The sequence below is a fragment of the Pituophis catenifer genome, unplaced genomic scaffold, assembly GCF_029215685.1.
Source record: "Pituophis catenifer annectens isolate HBS135680 unplaced genomic scaffold, rPitCat1.0.hap2 SCAF_2, whole genome shotgun sequence".
Lineage (NCBI taxonomy): Eukaryota > Metazoa > Chordata > Lepidosauria > Squamata > Colubridae > Pituophis > Pituophis catenifer.
The window spans coordinates 278,381,099-278,401,108 of record NW_027256882.1 but is presented as its reverse complement, the minus strand read 5'-3'; the positions used below and the strand labels follow the sequence as shown (position 1 = coordinate 278,401,108).

At 41.0% G+C, this 20,010-nt stretch overlaps 1 protein-coding gene across 1 annotated transcript in view; it reads right to left on the bottom strand.

Annotated features, from left to right (window-relative positions):
- The window catches only part of CCBE1 (collagen and calcium binding EGF domains 1), a 181,054-nt gene extending 162,280 nt beyond the window's left edge, over window positions 1-18,774 (bottom strand). The window contains exons 1-2 of the mRNA XM_070935966.1: window positions 18,614-18,774; window positions 18,364-18,444 (exon numbers count right to left, since the gene is read on the bottom strand). Coding sequence (XP_070792067.1) covers window positions 18,364-18,444; window positions 18,614-18,774 — 242 coding nt within the window. The remainder of the gene's footprint in view (window positions 1-18,363; window positions 18,445-18,613) is intronic.
- Window positions 18,775-20,010: the final 1,236 nt, after the last annotated feature.

Below are 20,010 nucleotides of genomic sequence, written 5' to 3'. Positions count from 1 at the left end.
CCTACATCCTTGGGATTCTTTTGTAGATTCCTTTCCAGACCTGATCCAATTAAGCCAATAATCCCAGTCAAGGTCAACAAGGTAATGGCTTAATTATTTATTTAAAACAGTTTATACAGCCATTTCATCTTACAGCAATAAATCTGGATGGTGCACAAACGTTTCAAATCAAAGCATAATATACTAGATAGAACCCAAATAGCAATAATAATAACAACAGCAACAACAACAACAACAATAATTATTCCTGCAATAACACCAGCGGAACTGCAAAAAACTGTGCTACTCGGAACATCATATATTTTAAGAAGGTACTTGGTTGATACCTAGGACGCTGGTAGCAACCCGTATCAACCATTAGCACCAGTCAATGGTATTTATGACACATTTTTAAATGATCAGTTGACTGAGTTTCATGTTTAATGAATAAAAGAGATAAGGAGGAGGAGGAGGAGGAGGAGGAGGAGGAGGAGGAGGAGGAGAAGAAGAAGGAGAAGGAGAAGGAGAAGGAGAAGGAGAAGGAGAAGGAGAAGGAGAAGGAGAAGGAGAAGGAGGAGAAGAAGAAGAAGATGATATTTGGTCGATACCTAGGATGCTGGCAACAACCCATATCAACCATTAGCACCAGTCAATGGTATTTATGACAAATTTTTAACTGATCAGTTGACTGAGTTTCATGTTTAATGAATAAAAAAGATAATATCATTGCATATGACTGGATCTAAAATAAATCAGCTTTAATCCTTCAAGACCAAGCAAACAAATCCACCAAGAGGTTAGGTTTAACTTCCTGGTCCAAGGCCAGGAAACATTCAGATTTATAATGCCTTGTAAAAACCCAGTATACTCAGGGCCATCTGCATCATTGGGGGTGTTGTTCCATAAGGCTGGCATTATGACAGAAAAAATATAATTCCTGGGTCCCACAAGATGAAATTTCCTGATGGATTTCCTGCCCGTTCTGACAAGGCAATCAAAAACTCCCACTGATAGACAGTCCTGCAGATATCCTAGTCCTGTGCCATCAGGGGCTTTATACATGACAACCATCATTTTGAATTGTACCCACAAGCCTATTAGGAACCGGTGCCATTTGCAGAGCAGAGTGTCACACATGAGTTTACCCTGAAATCTCCAAAATTGCCTACGTCCTTGCATTCTACACTGCAACTTCTAAATGCTCTTCAAGGGCAGCCCCACATTGAGTGTGTTATAGTAATCTAGCCGAGAGGTGACCAAGTCATGAGTTTTTGTAGGTAAGGCTTCCCAATCCAGAAACTGACACAACTGTGCAAAGGCCTTTGTAGCCAAGCTGCCAACCTGTTCTCCAAGCAGCAGCCATGAGTTCAGAAAGAGCCCCCCAAATTGTGCACCAATTGTTGCAAGACAACGCTACCCTTTTCAGCGGTGATGATAAAAAGTCTCTGCATAACAGGGAGCCTCAAAATCACAGCCACTCAGTCTTACCAGGGCTGAGCTGGATCCTGTTCTTCCCCATCCAGACCCCACAACTCTAAGCTTCTCAATCCTTACGAGTTCTTGGGTGGCACATAGAAGCTTTGCCAGGTAGCCAATAAAAGGAATAAGCTAGGAAGCATAGGCTCGCTCTGCTGTAGCCTCATTTACTTTTCATGTGTCATTAATTTATTTTTATTATAAAGTTATAGGAGCCCCTCAAGCTGGAATTTGGCCTCTTAGGATTTCTGAAATCCATGCCCCAACGGTTGAGAGGCATGCAACTCAATAAACTCTGACATTTCAGGGGACCCACTTACCCCAACAAGCGCAAATACAAACACATATGAGTACAGGCTCCAGAAATGCAATGGAACTTATTTTGAAATGAAGCCATGTAGGTTTATTTTGTAGCATTCTTTCATGGAAGAGAGTCCAACTGAACTACTTCTAAGTAGATCTGCAGAAAATCAAGCTAAACAATTTGCCCCATTGCCATTCAAAGAATCAGACCACTGGTTTGGCAGTTTACAAAAACAATCCCTAAATAAATGAAAAAAAAAAGAAGTAGTTTATATTGGCTCTTGACTCAAGTTCAAATCAGAGCCTAGCCAAGGATTTTGCTGGGTGGCCTTGGAAAAGTCACACTATGTTGTCCTCAGTTTTTAATTTGTTAACTATTGAATGAATTACCGTACCGGCTTACTGTGGAGGACTAGGATGTGGCCATGCTACCACCCACCTTAAAATTTATGGATGTTATGGGAAATCTTTTGATTACATGGTACATCACAATCTCGTACTGTACCGTATGCCAAAATAAGACAATACCGCACAGATACTGGTTAGATGCAATCATCCAGTAATTTCCTTCCATATGCTTTGTTTTGGCTGCAATCCACAAACCACTTGAGTCAATGCTTAGCCCCAGTAAAATGGAGATAACTGAAACCCAAATATGAAAAATTGAGATGGTTTTTAAATTACACTTTATGGAGCACCATTGTTCAAATCATCTTGCGTAGACAGATGGAGTTTCCCATCAAGCCTTTTTAAACAATGTAATCCTATGCACGTGTCTGTTTTAAATTTTTGTCAGAAAGCTATAGTTGGTAGGATTTACAAGCACTTGAGAAAGCTACGTGCAGAAATGAACATCCCTTCTCAAATGCCCACAAAAAGGATTAGAAGGGGAAAAGCAATAGTAGTTAGGGATGAAAAATAATTTTGCCTCTGACACTGCTGGAAGCAGATCCATGACACTTTGAATGAAAACCACACAAGAAGTCCAGCTAAACTTCAGTCCCTCCACCCCCTTTTTAAAAATTGGAAGAGCACAGGAGGGTTTTACTTAATTTACTGATAATTCAAAATAGCCATGGAGATCTTGCAGATTTCTTTAGCATTTAAAATGTTCCATATGCTCATAGTAATGTCAAGACTCTTTGAAGAAAAGCTGTAGTTGTATTGTATGGACATTCCAAGAAGTGCTGCCTAATATTATAAGTATGTCATGAGTTTGCTTGGTATTGTAGACCCACGAGACAAATGATGTGTAAGGGCGTCTTTGCCCTACTAGGAGTTTGATTATTGGTCAACAGTTACAAAAGTTATACTTCAGTTTATTAACAAAAAGTCCTAATATTTCACTCAGTGACTATTAAATTCCATTTCCTAATTTCCAGATTAATTCCTGTTCACTTACTGACATATTTACAGTGTGTTCCAGTACTTGTTTTTAGCTTTGTATCTGAGTTTTGTGTGCTACTTTCACAGTTCATTGTTTGAGACATTCAAAGAGCACCCTATAAATCAAGATATTATGTCTGCCAAAATGGGTGATGCGCTCTTTAACTACCCTTCTCTTAACTTTCACTTTCAATCCCTTTTTTTCCTAATTTGTTTTCTCCTCCAGCATTCTGTCTTTGCTCTGCTTCACTCTCTGCATATCCTTTTTCTGGCTACTGGACTGCTACCTCTTTACTTGTTCCTTTCTTCCTTGCAAACTTACAGCTGCCTCTGCTTATCTTCTTCTCACTTCCCTGACATTCCTGGAAGTCTTTCTTCCACAGAAAATTGTGGCCTCCAGCAGACACATGGTCCACAGTAACTTCAGCAATAGCTTCTATCTCTGCTTGTTTCTGTCAAACCTGTTTATCATTTACAGTGGCCAAAATTGTGGAAACCCTTTGGGGAAAATGTATTTTTGAGGTTTGATAGCTAATAATACCACTTTTTTTTGGAGTAGTACCATAAAATTATATATCAGTGGTAAGATAATTTAATCAAGAATGTAAGGATTCAGTTATCGATGTCATATACTGAAGCTGAGACGAGGACATTTGTCAGTGTGTTATGTGATCGCTATCAAGTTGGTTGGGGTTTTTATGTATTCTTTCATTTAGTGAGCTTGTAAAACATAATAAAATTAAAGTAATGGTGCAAACAGTTGACTGGTCGCCCAGAAAGCGATGTAAAATAGTATTATTAAGTGAACAAGGCTAGAGTTATAAAGAAGCTAGAAGAAAAATTGGTGGAAACTTAACCAAAGGTGGCATTTCTAAGTTTTTGAAGAGGTATAAGGAGACTCAGTCACTACAAAACCACACTGGTAAAGGCAGCTGCACAACAGCAAGTGATGATAGAAGAATTAAGAGACTGTGCCTACGTGATAGAAGAAAATCATCTGGGTGTATACAAGATGAAATGGCGCAATGCAATGTGAAGTTGAGTGCAAGGACTGTTAGGCGCAGACTGCAGGAATTTGGCCTAAAATCTAGAATTCCATGAAAAAAGCCACTTTTATCTCTCAAACAAAGGTTGAAAAAGCATTACATTCTTGTTTAAATTAACTTTCCCTTGATATATAATTTTATGGTACTACTCCAAAAAAAAAAGTGGTGTTATTAGCCATCAAACTTCAAAAATACACTTCTCCCAAAAGGTTTCCACAATTTTGGCCACTAATGTAGCTAACTGGTAAGAAGGCAGAGAAAGTACAGAGAATTCTGTTGTGTCTAGAACAACCCTGAACCTACCTGCGTGGGAAGGACTTGCATCTATCAGTGGTTCTGGGTCAGAACCACCCAAAGGACACAGGAATGGTAGGATAAAAAGAGTTCTCTTTCCTGACCTTTTATAGCCAGTTTGTGTCATCCAAGTATGGCCGTATAATTTGGTGAGAAAGATAAGCTGGCCTTTGCAGAATTACTCAGAAGAACAAATAATAACATTTTGTTTGACAACCAGTGTCAGATAAATATTAGACATTAGCAGAGAAGGATATTTTGAGTTTATATAAAGTACTAATCAAGAAAATCAAAATCTTCTAGAAATAGAAGATAATGTCCAGAAGGTTCAGAAATAGAAGGCAAATCAGAAGTTTGGTAAGGTGAAACTCAATCAGTTTTTACTGGAACTTTAATTATAGTAACACCATTGATGCAGCTAAAATTCAACAGCAGGCATGATTGTTCTTTCTTTTAATTTAAGATGGAAATAAAGAAACATTGAGAAGTATTGGATTTATGAAGATCATTCAATGAGGCACTTTTCTTCTCTGGATCCACTCGAGTTGTGAACCAACTGAAGTTAATATATCTATATCCACAGTATATCTATATTATATCTATTTATCTCTATAAAAATATCTATCTATCTATCTATCTATCTATCTATCTATCTATCTATCTATCTATCTATCTATCTATCTATACACACACACCTGCAGATCCTTAACAAATAGGACAGACATCTAATCTTTGAGTAGGCAGTTATCCAAAATTTCTTATAGACCCTGGGGGAAAAAGTGCTGTCCCAAACTGTTCCATTCTGATCTATTTGAATGCATTTGTACCACGTTTCCCAATACAACGTCCTTCAAATATATTGGACACAATTCCATTATCCCATCACAGAACATCAAAATAGTAGAGTCAAAAGAATCTGCATGAGAGATTTTGAACAGGCTTTAGATAAAATTGTACGTAAATCTCACTTCATTGCTGGACAACATCTGTCAGGCCTGAATGATTAACGACTATGCTACTCTCCTTTCAGGACATGCTTTTCTGGCTGGGAGGGTGGGTGGGTGGGGCAGCCTGTAAGGCCTGGAAGCTATCTTTTGTATTAGGTCTTCAGACCTGCCACATTTACTACTGTGGGAAATTGGAAGGGGGGATTGTATGGAGCATGGGTGATATGTAGTCATAACATCATTCCTTTCTCAAGAAGTCAAGGACATCTTGCCCTGCACCTGGAACTGGGAAGTATCTCCAGTTGGGACGGTGCTTTGATTGGACCATGTGATGGACTTGTGGGTGTTAGGGACTTGAACTTTTCTTTGAGTGGAAAAAACCTGGAAGCTTTCAGATTCGGGTTTTCCCAGATGTGCAAATGTGGCATCTCTAATAAAATGGAACTTTGAGGAAACAAGCCTTGAAGTTTTCTTTTTTGGGGGGTGTTACTTAGAACCCTGACAACATCCTCTCTGCCCCAGCACAAATTAATCAGGAAAGGATGGGGAACAGAGGTTACTGATCACCAACATGTCTAATGAGAATGACAGTCCCAAAAAGTTATGGAAGACCACAGATTGTCCATTTCTGGCTGATTAATTCTGGATGGAATTAATCATCTAGTATCCTTTATGGTACTACTTCCTTTAACACATCACCATCACTGCCTCATTACTTTGTTCTTGCTTATTAGTCACTCAAACATATTCTGCAGTGTAAAACCTATAACATCAGGTTGTGTCACCTGAGCAACAAGATGCCTTTTGGAGTTCATGACCTGTTCAGTCAAGGTCTTCCCCTATTCAAGGAGTTGAGATCTTCTCATTTTTAATGAGACACCAGGAGGACATAACTAAGCCTGATAAATAGAGAGCCTGCAGTAAGCAAGAATCGCCAACTTCAAAGCCTTTGTTCAGAAAGATGAAAACAGCTTAGCATAAATGCCTGGCCATTACTAAATGATCTAGATCAGAGGTATCAAACTCGATTTCATTGAGGGCCACATCAGGATTGTGTTTGACCTCGGGGGGGCTGGGATGGGCCTGGTCAGAATGGGAGTGGCCAGCTCGGCGTCATTTGTGTCGGAGGCGCCTGTGGTGGCCCAAGTACTCTACCAGCGAAAACAGGGTCCCGATCTCCAGTTTTGGCTGCAACAGCCTCCTGCAACCCTCTGCCAGAGAAAATGGAGCTAGGGAGGGCTGCGTGCCTTGAGTTTGACACCCCTGATCTAGATCCTACCCACCCTGGCATTTGTGATCTAAGATAGGCTACCTTACCCTATATAATAATAAAGCCATTTATTAATGCTTTATTTTACAAATACAGATAGGAGTCCTTGACTTACAACCATTATTTTAGTAACTGTTTGAAATTAGGAAATCACTGAATGAAGAGACTTATGACTTTTGCCTGAGGTTATGGCTGTTGTATTGCCCTGCAGTCACGTGAACAAAATTTGGGTATTTGGCAATCCACCCACCCTTACGGCCAATTGCAGGGACACTGCAGCATGTCCCCACCCCCCCACCCCCTTCTCACACTCTTGTCCCCACCATCTGGAGATCACATTCAAGAAGGAAAATCTGGTTGCTCCTCCTCTCAACCTCTCTATACAAAGGAGGCTACGTGGTGCTGTCAGGAAAGCAAGTGCCATTTTGAAGAGATCATTATTCGTTGCAGCTGCTCCCAAAATGGCACCCTTGGGGACTTCTGGCACAGCACCATGCGGCCTCCACTGTGTAGGAAAATTGTGTAGAAGAATTTACTGAAAAGTGACCAATCAGTGTTGGAGGAGTGGGGAAGAAGATCTAGGGTCCAATAGAAAGGCAAGCAAGTCCAAGAGCTGCAGGGATCCAGAGAGGTGGGAAAATCAGCACAAGGCCTGCAGGGACCCTGAAAGATGGAAGGGTGCCTCGGGGAATGGGGAAGGTCCAGGGCAGACCACATGAGAGCTGGAGAGCTGCTGCAGAGTAGGTCTAGAACTGCAATAGGATTCCTGGGATCTCCCCCATCCGAGGCACTCCATGCTCTGCTTAACAACTTGTGGGATTGCTTAATGACCGCAATGAGGAGAGCAGGGTCATTAAGCAAGGAGATCACATGTAATGAGGGGTCCATTACAGTCACAAATTGAAGACTACCCACATTTCTACAAAAACAAGTGTACCCCTTTTCCTTTTTAAATAACATTTTATTTAAAAAATTAAAATACAGAATAAGAATGAACCAGAACTAATATTTAGAATGAAAGGAGGAGAAAAATGAAAGAAAAGAGTGCAGAAATAAAATTAAAAAATTGTAATGATGTGACTTCTGATTTTATTTTACAGCAGTTGTAAGTATAAATATAAAATAACCTCTTACTCCATGGTTACGGCATTATTTACATTTTTCTATAATCTATTATTTATATTCTAATTCTCAAAAACCGTGCATTATGACCATCCATTCCTCCATTATGGATAAAGTCAAATCTTTCCACCTTTGTGCATATACTAATCTCAATGCGATCATCATATATAAAAACAAAGTTCCATAATTTTTTTCCAGCTGCTTATCCATCAATACCAAAAAAAATATATCTCTGGTTTCAATTGTATCTTTAAAATCTTTCTATTATTGTATGTAATTGATTCCAAATTTTTCTGACTTTTTTATACATCCACCAAGCATTATAAAATGTCCCATCTTGTGGGTTACATTTCCAGCATAGGTTTGAACCCCCCCTTTTTTTCCTGACTTTTATTTTTTTATGGATCCTTACTGAAAGTTATTCCAAATTTCAGCTGAAAATGTTTTTCTTTTTGGCTTGACTAAATTCCTTAGTTGCCCTTGGAGTTTAAGGATATGTAAATTTATTTGCTCATATAATTGACTCCTTGTAGCTGTTGCTGGCAGTCATGCCTCCGGGATCAGAGATTCTTGCCAAAGCTTGCTCTACAGGCCCCTTTTTTGAAAAAAATAAATAAAAATTCAATTTTCAAATCAGGAAAGTTTGCTTCTTTAGCAATGTAAATTGTTAAGAGAAGAGGAAAACTCTACAAATGCCAAGGTTCTGTACATCATTTTCTCATATATCCACATACTGTACAGCATTGTTGGATTGTAGCCAGAAAGTCAAATTAATAGTCTAATTTCAGTTTGGGAATCTTTCATGTACCCTTCCTTATGCAGAGACTGAAAAAGCTGCAGATCAGGGGATCGACAGATAATAAGCAAACAATGAGAGTGGTTTGGTGCCATAAAGCTGAAAAGGAATTGCTATCATCAGGTGCACCCAGCAGCATAAGTAATTATCGGTTTCATTTGGCTGCACCAAACTGGCTTTGAATGCCAACAGAGGCCAAAAGTATTTACTAAGGAAAACGTCAGACCCTTTCAGTGTTAATCACTGCTGTCTGCCTGGGTCTAGTTAACAATTTTTATAAACAGCTTGGAACCATTAAACCCGCCATACATCTTCTTGACTAGCTTGCAGCTTATAGCAAATGTTTACACATGTAGGGTAATCAGCTGCTTTTGACACACACAGGGTGTCTCAAAGACACTCATTATCTTCTGACTTCAGCACCAAGAGAATATTTCCCTTGAAAGCCACTTCATACAAACCACAATAGTTGCACATCTCACAAGTCTTCTAGTGTCATAACAACATACTGCAGACCCTAGCAGATACACCAAGTATGTACTGTTGATATAACGATAGTATAATCACAGCAGAAATGTCTCGGCAATTTCACACTTTCACAAAGCCAATGCACTATGTTTCAGATACATTATGCTTAGCTTTTACATGGAAGCCCTTCAAGTTTATAGCTGTATTCCAGTCAAAAACACATGCATATTTTTCTGATTATGATTCAGCTACATAATTTGCATATCCAAATAGTTAGCATGCTCTTTCTCAAATTGTTTTTAGTCTGCCTTGAAGCCCACCCATAGCATGTTAACAAGGGGTATAATCTGCCTCATTACTTTCTCCCTTTTTGCCCTAACTTTGCCTTATTATAGTGTTATGTGGCATTATTCTTTGGTTTTGCAAATATTTAAATTTTCACTTCAAAATAAATTTTGAATTGTTAACCTTTAGAGATATTTAAGAGATTAAGGCTTGAATTCTGCAAACAATATGTAGGTCATAGAAGGTGATATCAGTTACTTAAGTTTGGTTGAACTCAAAACAACCAAGTCTGTAGAGATTCTCAGTCATCCAGGTCATGGTTGTCCCAAAGGTGCTTTTTCAAGAGGCAACTGGACTTTCTTGTTTTTTCTTTGAAGACTTTTTGCTTCTCATCCAAGAAGCGAAATGTCTTCAAGAAAACAACAACAACAAGAAAGTCCAGTTGTCCCTTGGGACAACAATGACCTGGATGATTGAGAATCTCCATAGACATAAAGGTAAGCATGTTTCTGACTAGTTAAACAGACATAGAATTATGTTGCATTAATGCAAACATCTGAAGTACATGTTATTAGTTGAATTATAATTCCAGTTAGTAATACTAGAAACCTCTATATTACTCCTACCAAAATGATTTCATTGCTTTTTCTAACAAGGAAGATTTCCTTTTGAAAACATTTTTCATTTACAAATCATAAATCATAATCTAACGGGTGTGAGCAATCTGGAAATTGTGTTTTGGACAGTAAAAACAAAACTCAGAACACTATTCTAGTTTTCCGTTTAACAAAACAACAAACAAAATTCAGAGTCATATGTGCTAGTTCAACAATGTTACAGGTAGCCCTCAACTTACGATTGGTCACTTAGAGATCATTTGAAGTTACAACTAACCCAAAAAAGGGGACTTACAGCCCAGATTTGACGGTCAGACCACACCTGCAGTCATATGACCAAACTTCAGATCCTCAGCAACACAGCTGCATTTACAGCCATTTAAGCATTCCACAATTCCACAACTACCTTTTACAACAATTTTGCCAAAACCCAGCAGTAACAGTTTTCAGCATAACCACAGTGTTCATTTACTAACTACTGTTAGTTCTGTTAATGACCATCACCACATTCACTTAACGGCCACCGCAAAAAAGGTCATCAAATCGGATTGGTCTCTTTTATTGACCTTTTTACAACTGTTTCAACATACAACCATAATGGGCAAGCTCCATTACAGTTGTAAGTTAAGGACTTACATTGCATTTCATTTCTCTGTTTACTCTAGATGGCCTGTTCATCAACTCATTGATCTTTCTCTTTCTCCCTTAATCACTATTTGTAACAGTCAATGTCCTTTTTTGTCCCTGTTCCTCTTCCAGAATATTTCTGCCCATAGCACAACTATTCCCAGACCAGCTGAATCCACACGGAATGACCAGCTGAATGTGGATGTTTCATAGTTGAAATGGTTTGTGCATGGAACATTTTGCACATACCTAATCCATTTTATTGATAAAAAGAATGTCGGTCATTCAATGCTACTATCTGCAGAATATTAGAATTCTATATAAAGTAAATCACTTACAAAATCTTACATTTCCAAGATGATATTTTATAGGCTTTCACTTAAAATAAAATGATACATTAAAATGATGCAATGTGTAACTGTAAACCTGCAAGCAGTACTTTTGTGTATTACACAATACCACTTGGCTAACAGAAGACAAAATGTACTAGAAAATGGCTATGCTATCTTTATATGGCAACTATTTCTACAGTGCCAGAAAATTTTCACATTATTTCAATATTGATATCAGTTCTGTCTTGCAAACACTTGAGTCATGTCCAATTTGAAAAAAAGAAACACCAATTTGCTCTTAGAATAACTTCTACAATAATTGCCTAAGCCAATGTTTCCACAATCACAGACCACAAAATAAATGTTTGGAAAGATGTGCAGCTCACTCAGTTAAGCAAAAATCCTCTCCATTAAGAATATAAATAAATTAAATTAAATAATTATGATTGCACTTGAGTATACTTTTCTATCCTTATCCAGAAGGGCATTTTAAACTAAATTTTGTATATGAAAAAATAATCTAAATTTTTGGATAAGAATTCAAACTGATTTATGAACTCATGGCTTTGTTTGACATTACTGTCAATACATGTAGTCTTGACTTATGACCACAACTGAGCCCAAAATTTCTGTGGCTAAGCAAGATGGCTGTTAAGTGGGTTTTGTCCCATTTTACGATCTTTCTAGCCAAAGTTTTAAGTAAATTACTGTGATTTTTAAGTTAATAATATGGTTGTTAAGTGACACTGATTTCCCCATTGACTTTGCTCGTCCAAAGGTTGCAAAAGGTGATTACATGACCCTAGGACACTGCAAATGTCATAAATATGAGTCAGTTGCCAACTGTCTTAATTTTCATCATGTGAGCATGGGGATTCTGCAGTGGTCATGTGAAAAACGCCAATAAGTCACTTTTTTTTAGTGCCATTGTAACTTCAAACGGTCACCAAATGAACTGCGGTAAGTCAAGGACTATCTGTATTTGGGATTGTTCTCCTCAAAAATGATTTAGCACAACTTGTAACATTATCCATAGGGTCTGCTTGGGGTTGCATCTTCTCAACAGTATGAGCGATGGCCTTGATGTTGTAGAATAAGCCATCTAGCCTCTCACAACTGCGTGTTGTGAAACCCACTGGTTTTTAATGGGCATTCTTCCACTGATCTCTAGGATTTTGTTTTGAAGTTATTTTATTAGGCCAGTGGGAATTATGATCTGGGGAATGTCTTGGTTTTATGGATGATGATTTTACTCTGAAAAAAAATACCCAGAGACTATTTTTTTTAATTTGCTTAATTTATAGAGCCACCCATTTCATATACAAGGCTCACAAAGTTAAAACTGAGACTCTATCTCCACCCCCTTGTATATCAGCTTTTTCGTTAGATATTTTTGTTAATAATATAATATAATATAATATAATATAATATAATATAATATAATATAATATAATTAATATAATATGTAATGTAATGTAGGGTAGGGTAGGGTAATGTACTGTACTGTACTGTGCTGTACTGTATTGTACTATACTATACTATACTATAATATTGTTAATATTTTTATGTTTTACACTGTGGTTTTTATCTTGTACTATACTATAATATAATATTGTTAATATTTTTATGTTTTACACTGTGGTTTTTATCTTCAGTCTCTTGATGGCAAAATGGGCAACATATAAATTTAATAAATAAATAAATAAAGGCACACACACAAAAAAAACAAAAAAAATCCCAAAACACACAACAAAAACCAGTACAACCCATTGAAAGCAGCAAAAACTATTAAAAAAACAGTCTGCCAAAATATAATGCAATTTACCAACCATACAGTTTTTCACAGACTCTACATACCAACACTATCCTTAGGCAAGATGGCAAAGCCAAGTCTTCAGGCCAGATGGGTAAAGACCAATCTAAGTGCCAGGGGAATAATGTTTTCAATATGAATAAAGAGTATGACTTTAAAAAAATAAACAAATAAATACTAAATCTTCATATCATAAAATGTACAAAGAGGTGGGAAGATCTATAGCCCACTTGAAAGATCATAGTTTAGCTTGTTGTTGTTAGTTGTGAAGTCATGTTCGACCCATCGTGACCCCATGGACAACGTTCCTCCAGGCCTTCCTGTCCTGTACCATCCTCTGGAGTCCATTTAAGCTCACGCCGACTGCTTCAGTGACTCCATCCAGCCACCTCATTCTCTGTCGTCTCTTTCTTCATTTGCCCTCAATCGTTCCCAACATTAGGCTCTTCTCCAGTGAGTCCTTCCTTCTCATTAGGTGGCCAAAGTATTTTGAGTTTCATCTTCAGGATCTGGCCTTCCAAAGAGCAGTCAGGGTTGATCTCCTCTAGGACTGACTGGTTTGATCGCCTTGCAGTCCAAGGGACTCCCAGGAGTCTCTTTAGCTACTCAGAACCATATTTCTTATTTGTGCTTGCATGAGATCAACATTCTGCTTAGCATAGTCAAGTTAGGAACTGCCCTTGATTTGTGCTCTGAATTTTAGTATTACTAGTTGTTTGTTTCGGTGAGCTTTTCTCCTACTGAAACATTTTTACAAATTAGTAATTCAAACCCAGCATGAATGCAACAAACTGGGGGAAAAAAAGTTACGTATAAACAGCAGAGGGCCTTTGATTAGTACAAGATAAGACAGTTTGGGAGCAGAAGAATGATTGCAAATAATGAATTGTTACTTTGTATTAAGAGTTTTCAAGTTATTTTTTATAATATTTTAATATGAATTATTTATTTAATATTGTTTTATTTTTTCATTTAATATAAAATTTCTTTAAAATAAATGTTTGTTCATTTGAAAGTATAGAGCTTAATATTATTCTATAGTATTACCGGTATATTATCCTGGACCTTTTAATTTTAGAGTATCCTTATTTTATACTATGATGTTATTATCAATTGTAATATTGTATTGTAATATTTTATTTTCTTAGCAAATTTATCTAGCTGCCCTTCTCATAAGCATGTCTCTGGACAATGTACAAGAAAAAGAACATTAAAACAAATCTAAAACAACAATGAATAAATTCACACAAATGCAGTAGTCCTCATTTAGCAATCACAATTGGGATTGATAACTATCATTGAGTGAAGCAGTCACTAAGTGAAATCGTAACTGTGCTTACTGATTTTATTTCAGCTTTTCTTTGTTTTACAGACCTGCAAAAGTCATACATGTGACGACTGGTTGATGGCAGTACTTTGTCATCATATTGTAACTTGGAGCACTTGCTAAATGAGGCAGTCGTTGCCTCATTTAGTTAAATGAGGAACTCTAAATTAGAGAACTCTAAATCAGGACTACTGTATAAATAAGACTGTAGGCAAAAGGAATAGCATCTTTCAAATGCATCTTGCATCATCTCATGGACTTTCTATTTCCATGAAACCCCCAACATGTTATTGTATCAATTGCTGTTTTATTCTATAGTTGGTACTAAGATATTAGCACACAATAAAGAAAACAATTACTATTCCACTATTATCTTTCCTTGTAAGCAATGCTGTCTCACAGCCTCTGGAGAGGAACAAAGAAAATGTCCAGTTGATCACCACCAATCCACAAGCTCCTTAGAGTGATCTTTTTAGGGAAATGGAATTCATACAACACCAAGAGTTCTACAACATCAAAAGAACTGAGAGGTGGTGAACATCAGGACGGACGCTGAGATGGTAAGAAGACAGCTGAATGGTAGTGAAACATATCAATGTGGCAAGCAGGTAGAGACCAAGTAACCAGTGGTGAATGCAGGAAGGCTGAAGATCCATGTCAATAATCCTCATGGATTATCTGTGATTTGACCATTGGTTTAGGCACTGCTATAATTAAAACACAACTTCTATGCTGAAGGGAAATATTGGTTCCCTTGTATTAAAAAAGCTGTGACTCTCTGCCTTCCTTTCTCCCACAGATGTTCCTCTCAATACTAGGAGAAAACAACCATAAATTACAGCAGTTAGATTTTCAGCACTGTACACATCGGTAAATTTTGTAAATAGTATAGCAGCAACACTAATCCTTAACTACGAGCATATTCAGTAATTCTGAATACAATTAGCACACATTGTGCAAGAACAAAGTTTGGTAGTACGTTGGTGGGAATCTGCTTACAGATCCATTGCTGTGATTCATAATTTGAATTATACATACAAATTAAAATGTTTTGACTATGCTTAAGGAGCGCAGAACCTACATGGAAACAAAATCAGTTAAAATTTAAATTAGATCATCATCGTATTCATTAAAGAAACAGATTTCAGTGAGACTTAATGAATATTCAAGATGTTTTGGGTTTTGTTTCCTAACTATTTTCAGTCTCATTGGAAAACTCTTCAAAACCAAAACCAAAAAGACTATCAATAGCAAAATTAACTACATTCCAAACAAACCAATGGTAGATCAGGTTACAGGATTTTGAATACAAGTAATTGTGGATTTTCCCTTATATCTTGATTTTTCTGTGTTAAACTAAAAAGAAAAAAGGAGGTATTTTTACGGCCCTTACCTTTTTTTTTTTTTTACTGAAATTATCAAACAAAAAGAAACAGAATTTGTAGCTCTGATGTATAAGCATACCGGGACTGTGCACAACTTCAGATTCTCTTCCAAAAATAGTGGTTCGGAGCACATGGGAGCATGAACACACAACCCATTTGTAACTCTTTAAAGCAGACATGACTTTTGCCTGGCTCATGTGATAGTGCAGAAAGCATTTCTAGGATTTCATGTTTTAATTATACTGAGTAATCAGTGGCCAGGCTTATGGAAGCTCCTGACAATCAGCTGTAATCAGAAATATACAACGGTTGAGCAGCCTGCTTCCTTACACATCAAAAAAAACTTTTCCCCTTGTGCGTGGGAATATTACATGCACTTTTATGTAAAGCTATTGTGAGGGTCGAGAAGGCAATAAATGCAGGGAAATCCATTTCAGACGAAAATGAACAAATTTATCTGTGAAATGCCTTACGTTGGGTCCAATTTATAACTTCAAGACAGAACAAACTTGGAAGGAAGCAGTGATCCCCACACAAGTGCTAACTGGAGATCTGTGTACAAAATCACACAATGAGCAAATGAGAAGAAACTTCAGGCACTCAAGACTCTTGCAATTTAATCCTCCACCTGCCCATCTGTAACTGCTCACCGCCAGCTTCACAGCTGTTTGAAGTCAGGATGAGCAATAGGCGGCCTTGGGTTCAAATCAGAGAACTTAACAAGCATTGCCTGTATCCAGAAATACATTATAGTAGATCAGCTGTCTCTGTTCACTATTGAGTTAGTTTTCTCTCTCACTCCGAGTCAACAAAAGCTATATGGTTATGAATACAGCTGTTCCTCTCACCAACCCCCACCCCCATCCTGCCTCTTCCTGATCTCTGACAATCACCTGATCTCCTACCAAGTCACCGTGACCAACTCTAGCACCTTGTATGTAACTTGAGATGATCAAAATAAACATTAATGAAACACCTGTACAGTTTAGGAGGATTTAAGACTGTCTCAGAAAATGAAATTGCCAGGTGGCACCAAGGTCAGGGGCAAGTAAGGAAGGGTCCTGAGAATTGAAGGAAAGAGAACCCATTAAGTTTGGAAGGGACTGTCATGGGGCCAATAATACATGCTAGGATGCTGAGAGCAGACAGGGTCCGCCTCTGAATTCCTCAAAGATCCATAACTATAGAAAGTTATGTTCCCTAAAACGGGCTCCAGCACCATCTTCTCCTGAGCCTGACTAGGTGGCTCAGTGGCTAAGACACTGAGCTTTTGAAAGGTCAGCAGTTCGGAGGTTTGAATCCCTAGTACAGGTCTCCTGTGTGAGCAGGGGGTTGGACTAGATGACCTCCAAGCCAAGGTCCCTTCCAACTCTGTTACCGTTACCAATCTGAAAGCTCCAACCCAGATTAGATCCTGCAACATTATCCTGGGACACAGATATTCATTCATGATCCGGGTTGTTATGGGAGCTTCCCGTTACTCCCGTGTTACACCTCTCCTGCGCGAGCTGCACTGGCTGCGGGTGATCTTTCGGATCCGCTTCAAGGTGCTGGTACTTACCTATAAAGCCCTACATGGCATGGGCCCGGGGTAGTTGCAGGACCACCTCCTACCGGCCTCCCACTGCCCAGTGCGTTCACATAGGGCTGCACTCCTCCGGGTGCCATCGGCCAGACAATGTCGGCTGGTGGCGCCCAGGATGAGGGCATTCTCTGTGGCCGCACCGACCCTCTGGAATGAATTACCCACTAGGCTCCGGACGGCCCCCGACCTCCACTCTTTCCGCGGTGGCCTGAAAACATGGCTTTTTCAGCAAATCTCCTGATCTGCTGGGAGTTTTTAGTTTAACTGTTGGGGATTTTAATTGGATTATTTTAGCATTAATTTATTGTTTGGTTGTTTTTATTGTTGTGAGCCGCCCTGAGTCCTTCGGGAGAAGGGCGGCATATAAATATGAATAAAATAAAATAAAAATAAATCCGTAACTCATATCCTAAAGGAACTTATCCATCTACTTCTCTCTTTTTTTTTATGCCTCTGCTCACCTTCCCATCTTTAGTGGGCTTTGGAACCAAAGCAGCAGCAGCATCAAAGATGCTGGGTATCTTTGGTAGGACCTGGGTATTTGCAGGACCACCTTCTGCCGCCCGATAGCCTCCCACCGACCAGTACGCGCCCACAGAGAGGGACTCCTCAGGGTGCCGTCAGCCAGGCAATGTCGGCTGGCGACCCCCAGGGGGAGGGCCTTCTCTGTGGCAGCTCCTGCCCTCTGGAACGATTTGCCCCCGGAGATACGAAGGATATCGGATCTCCGGGTCTTTCGCTGTGCCCTAAAAACTTTTCTTTTCCATCAAGCAGGGCTGGCGTGAACTCCTTCCCCCCTTTTTTAGTCTTTTTTCGTTTTTAAATTGTCATTGGGTTTTAATTGAATTGTTTTAAATTGGGCCAGTTATGTAATTCTTTTAATAATTTTAAATTTTGTATTGGCATGTGTTTTAGTTCTGGCTGTTCACCGCCCTGAGTCCATTTGGAGATGGGCTGTATACATATTGAAATAAATAAAAATAAAATAAATAAATAAAGAGACGCCCCCTTCCTCCTCTAATCAACCTGTGGCTAATAAGGCTTCGCTGGGTCTCTTTCGGTGCTTACGAGGCGAGGGCGACCTTCCGCGACGTGTTAGGGAATCCCCTCCCCTTTCAAAGTCTGCAGCACCGGCGTCCGGGGCGCCTTACCCCGAGCTGACGGATGGCTCCGAGCCCCACAACCTGGGCTCTCTCTCTCTCTCCGGTCCTTAGGAGAAGCTGACACCCACGCGCCCCACCACCACCACCCGTCCCAGCAGCTCTTCCACCCGCGGCCAAGGCGCGAGCGCGCGGCGCCACTCACCTGAAGCAGGTGCTGAGTTCCCCGCCGGGCTTCAAGCACGGGTATTTGGTGGTGGCGACTCTGCTCTCGGAACACACTTCCCTGCGAAGCGGACAAGAAAGGAGAGACAGGCGCTGAGTCGCCAAACGGGCGTCGGAAGCGGCGCAGCGGAGCTTGGAAAAGCAGGCAAAGCAAATGAGGGGAGAGAGAGAGAAGAAAGAAAACGACTGTGTACACACACACACACACACACACACACACACACACACACCTGTCGCTCTCCTCAGGTTCCTCGCGGTAGGTCCACGCGTGGCCGAGAGCCGCCAGGAGCAGCAGCAGCAGCAGCCAGAGGCGCAGGCTCCGTGAGGGCGAGCGCAGCGCGAGCTGCACAAGGCGCCTGGCACCTCCCCCGCCGTCGCCGCGCGGCACCATCGGGCGTCCGTCAGGCGGCTCGCGATCCGCGCCGCACGGGCTCTGGCCGCCGCCGCCGCCGCCGCCGTCGGGCGCGCTGCAGGCGAGGGAGGAGGCGGAGAGGCCGCTGCCTGCCCCTCGCTCGCTCCCTCCCCACCCCACCCCACGCGCGCGCGCTGCGGGACGGCGGGAAGCGGAGCGGGCAGGGCTGGGAAGGGGCCACCGGACGCCGCCGAGGGGCGAGCGGAGAGCGGGCTGGGCTGGCCAGGCGAGGGAGGGAGGGAGGGAGGGAGAGAGAAGCCGGGGAGGTGTGTGTGTGTTGGGAGGCAGGAAGAGAGACGGTTGAGGCGGCGAGGGCGGGCGGCTCCGTCTGAAGCTCGCCGGGCAGGAGACGCGGAGGGCAGAGGACCGGGTCGAGCAGCTGGTGTCTGGGACGCCGCGGGGAGGAAAGGCGGGCGCGCGCTGCTTTCGGAAGGGGCCTCCGGAGGTGCGGCGGTTGCCCCCTCAACTTTAAAAGGATTCCCGCCTCAGAATGCGAACCTGGGGAAGAACCCGGCTGTGGGGAAGGGCAGGGCAGGGCAGGGCAAGAAGGGCCAGCCCAGACGCCTTCCCCTGAGGTGCTGGAGAAAGGGCGGAGGTGGGGAGAGGGGGGGGGGATTTTCTATCTCTAGCGGCTGGAAGCCGTCGAGAGAGAGAAGCGGCTCGGAAAAAAAGACGACGGGCGAGCCGGTTTTGGTTAAGGGGCCGTTTGTGCAACCTGCAGGTCGGGATAGCCGCTTTCCAGAGGTGCGGTGGGGGGGGGAGGGAGGGGTTTGTCGCGGGAGGGGAAAGGAAGGCCGGCCACGAGGAATCGCGACCCTGGAGGGGGCGGAGAGGCAGACCCCGCGCGAGGAGCACGTCCTGCGGGGACGCCAGCTTGAGCCCAAAGATTGGAGGAGGAGGAGAGATGCACCCGGTGGTTGCCGATCGGTAACTGAAGACCCGAAGGGAAGGCTGCAGATGGGCAAATTAGGGTCCCGGGTGGTGAGGTGGAGCCGCCGGGAAAGGTTATTGGAGAGGAAAAAGTTGAAAAAACGTTCAGATGGTGACAAGGCAGTTGTTACCTTTCCAACCGCGAGACTTTCTCTCAGTTATAATTAGGCTATCACAGGTAGTCCTCGAATTACGACCACAATGGAGCCCAAGATTTATGTGAGTAATTAAATGTTAAGTGAGTTTTGCCCCATTTTAGGAATTTTCTTGTCATGTTTGTTAAGG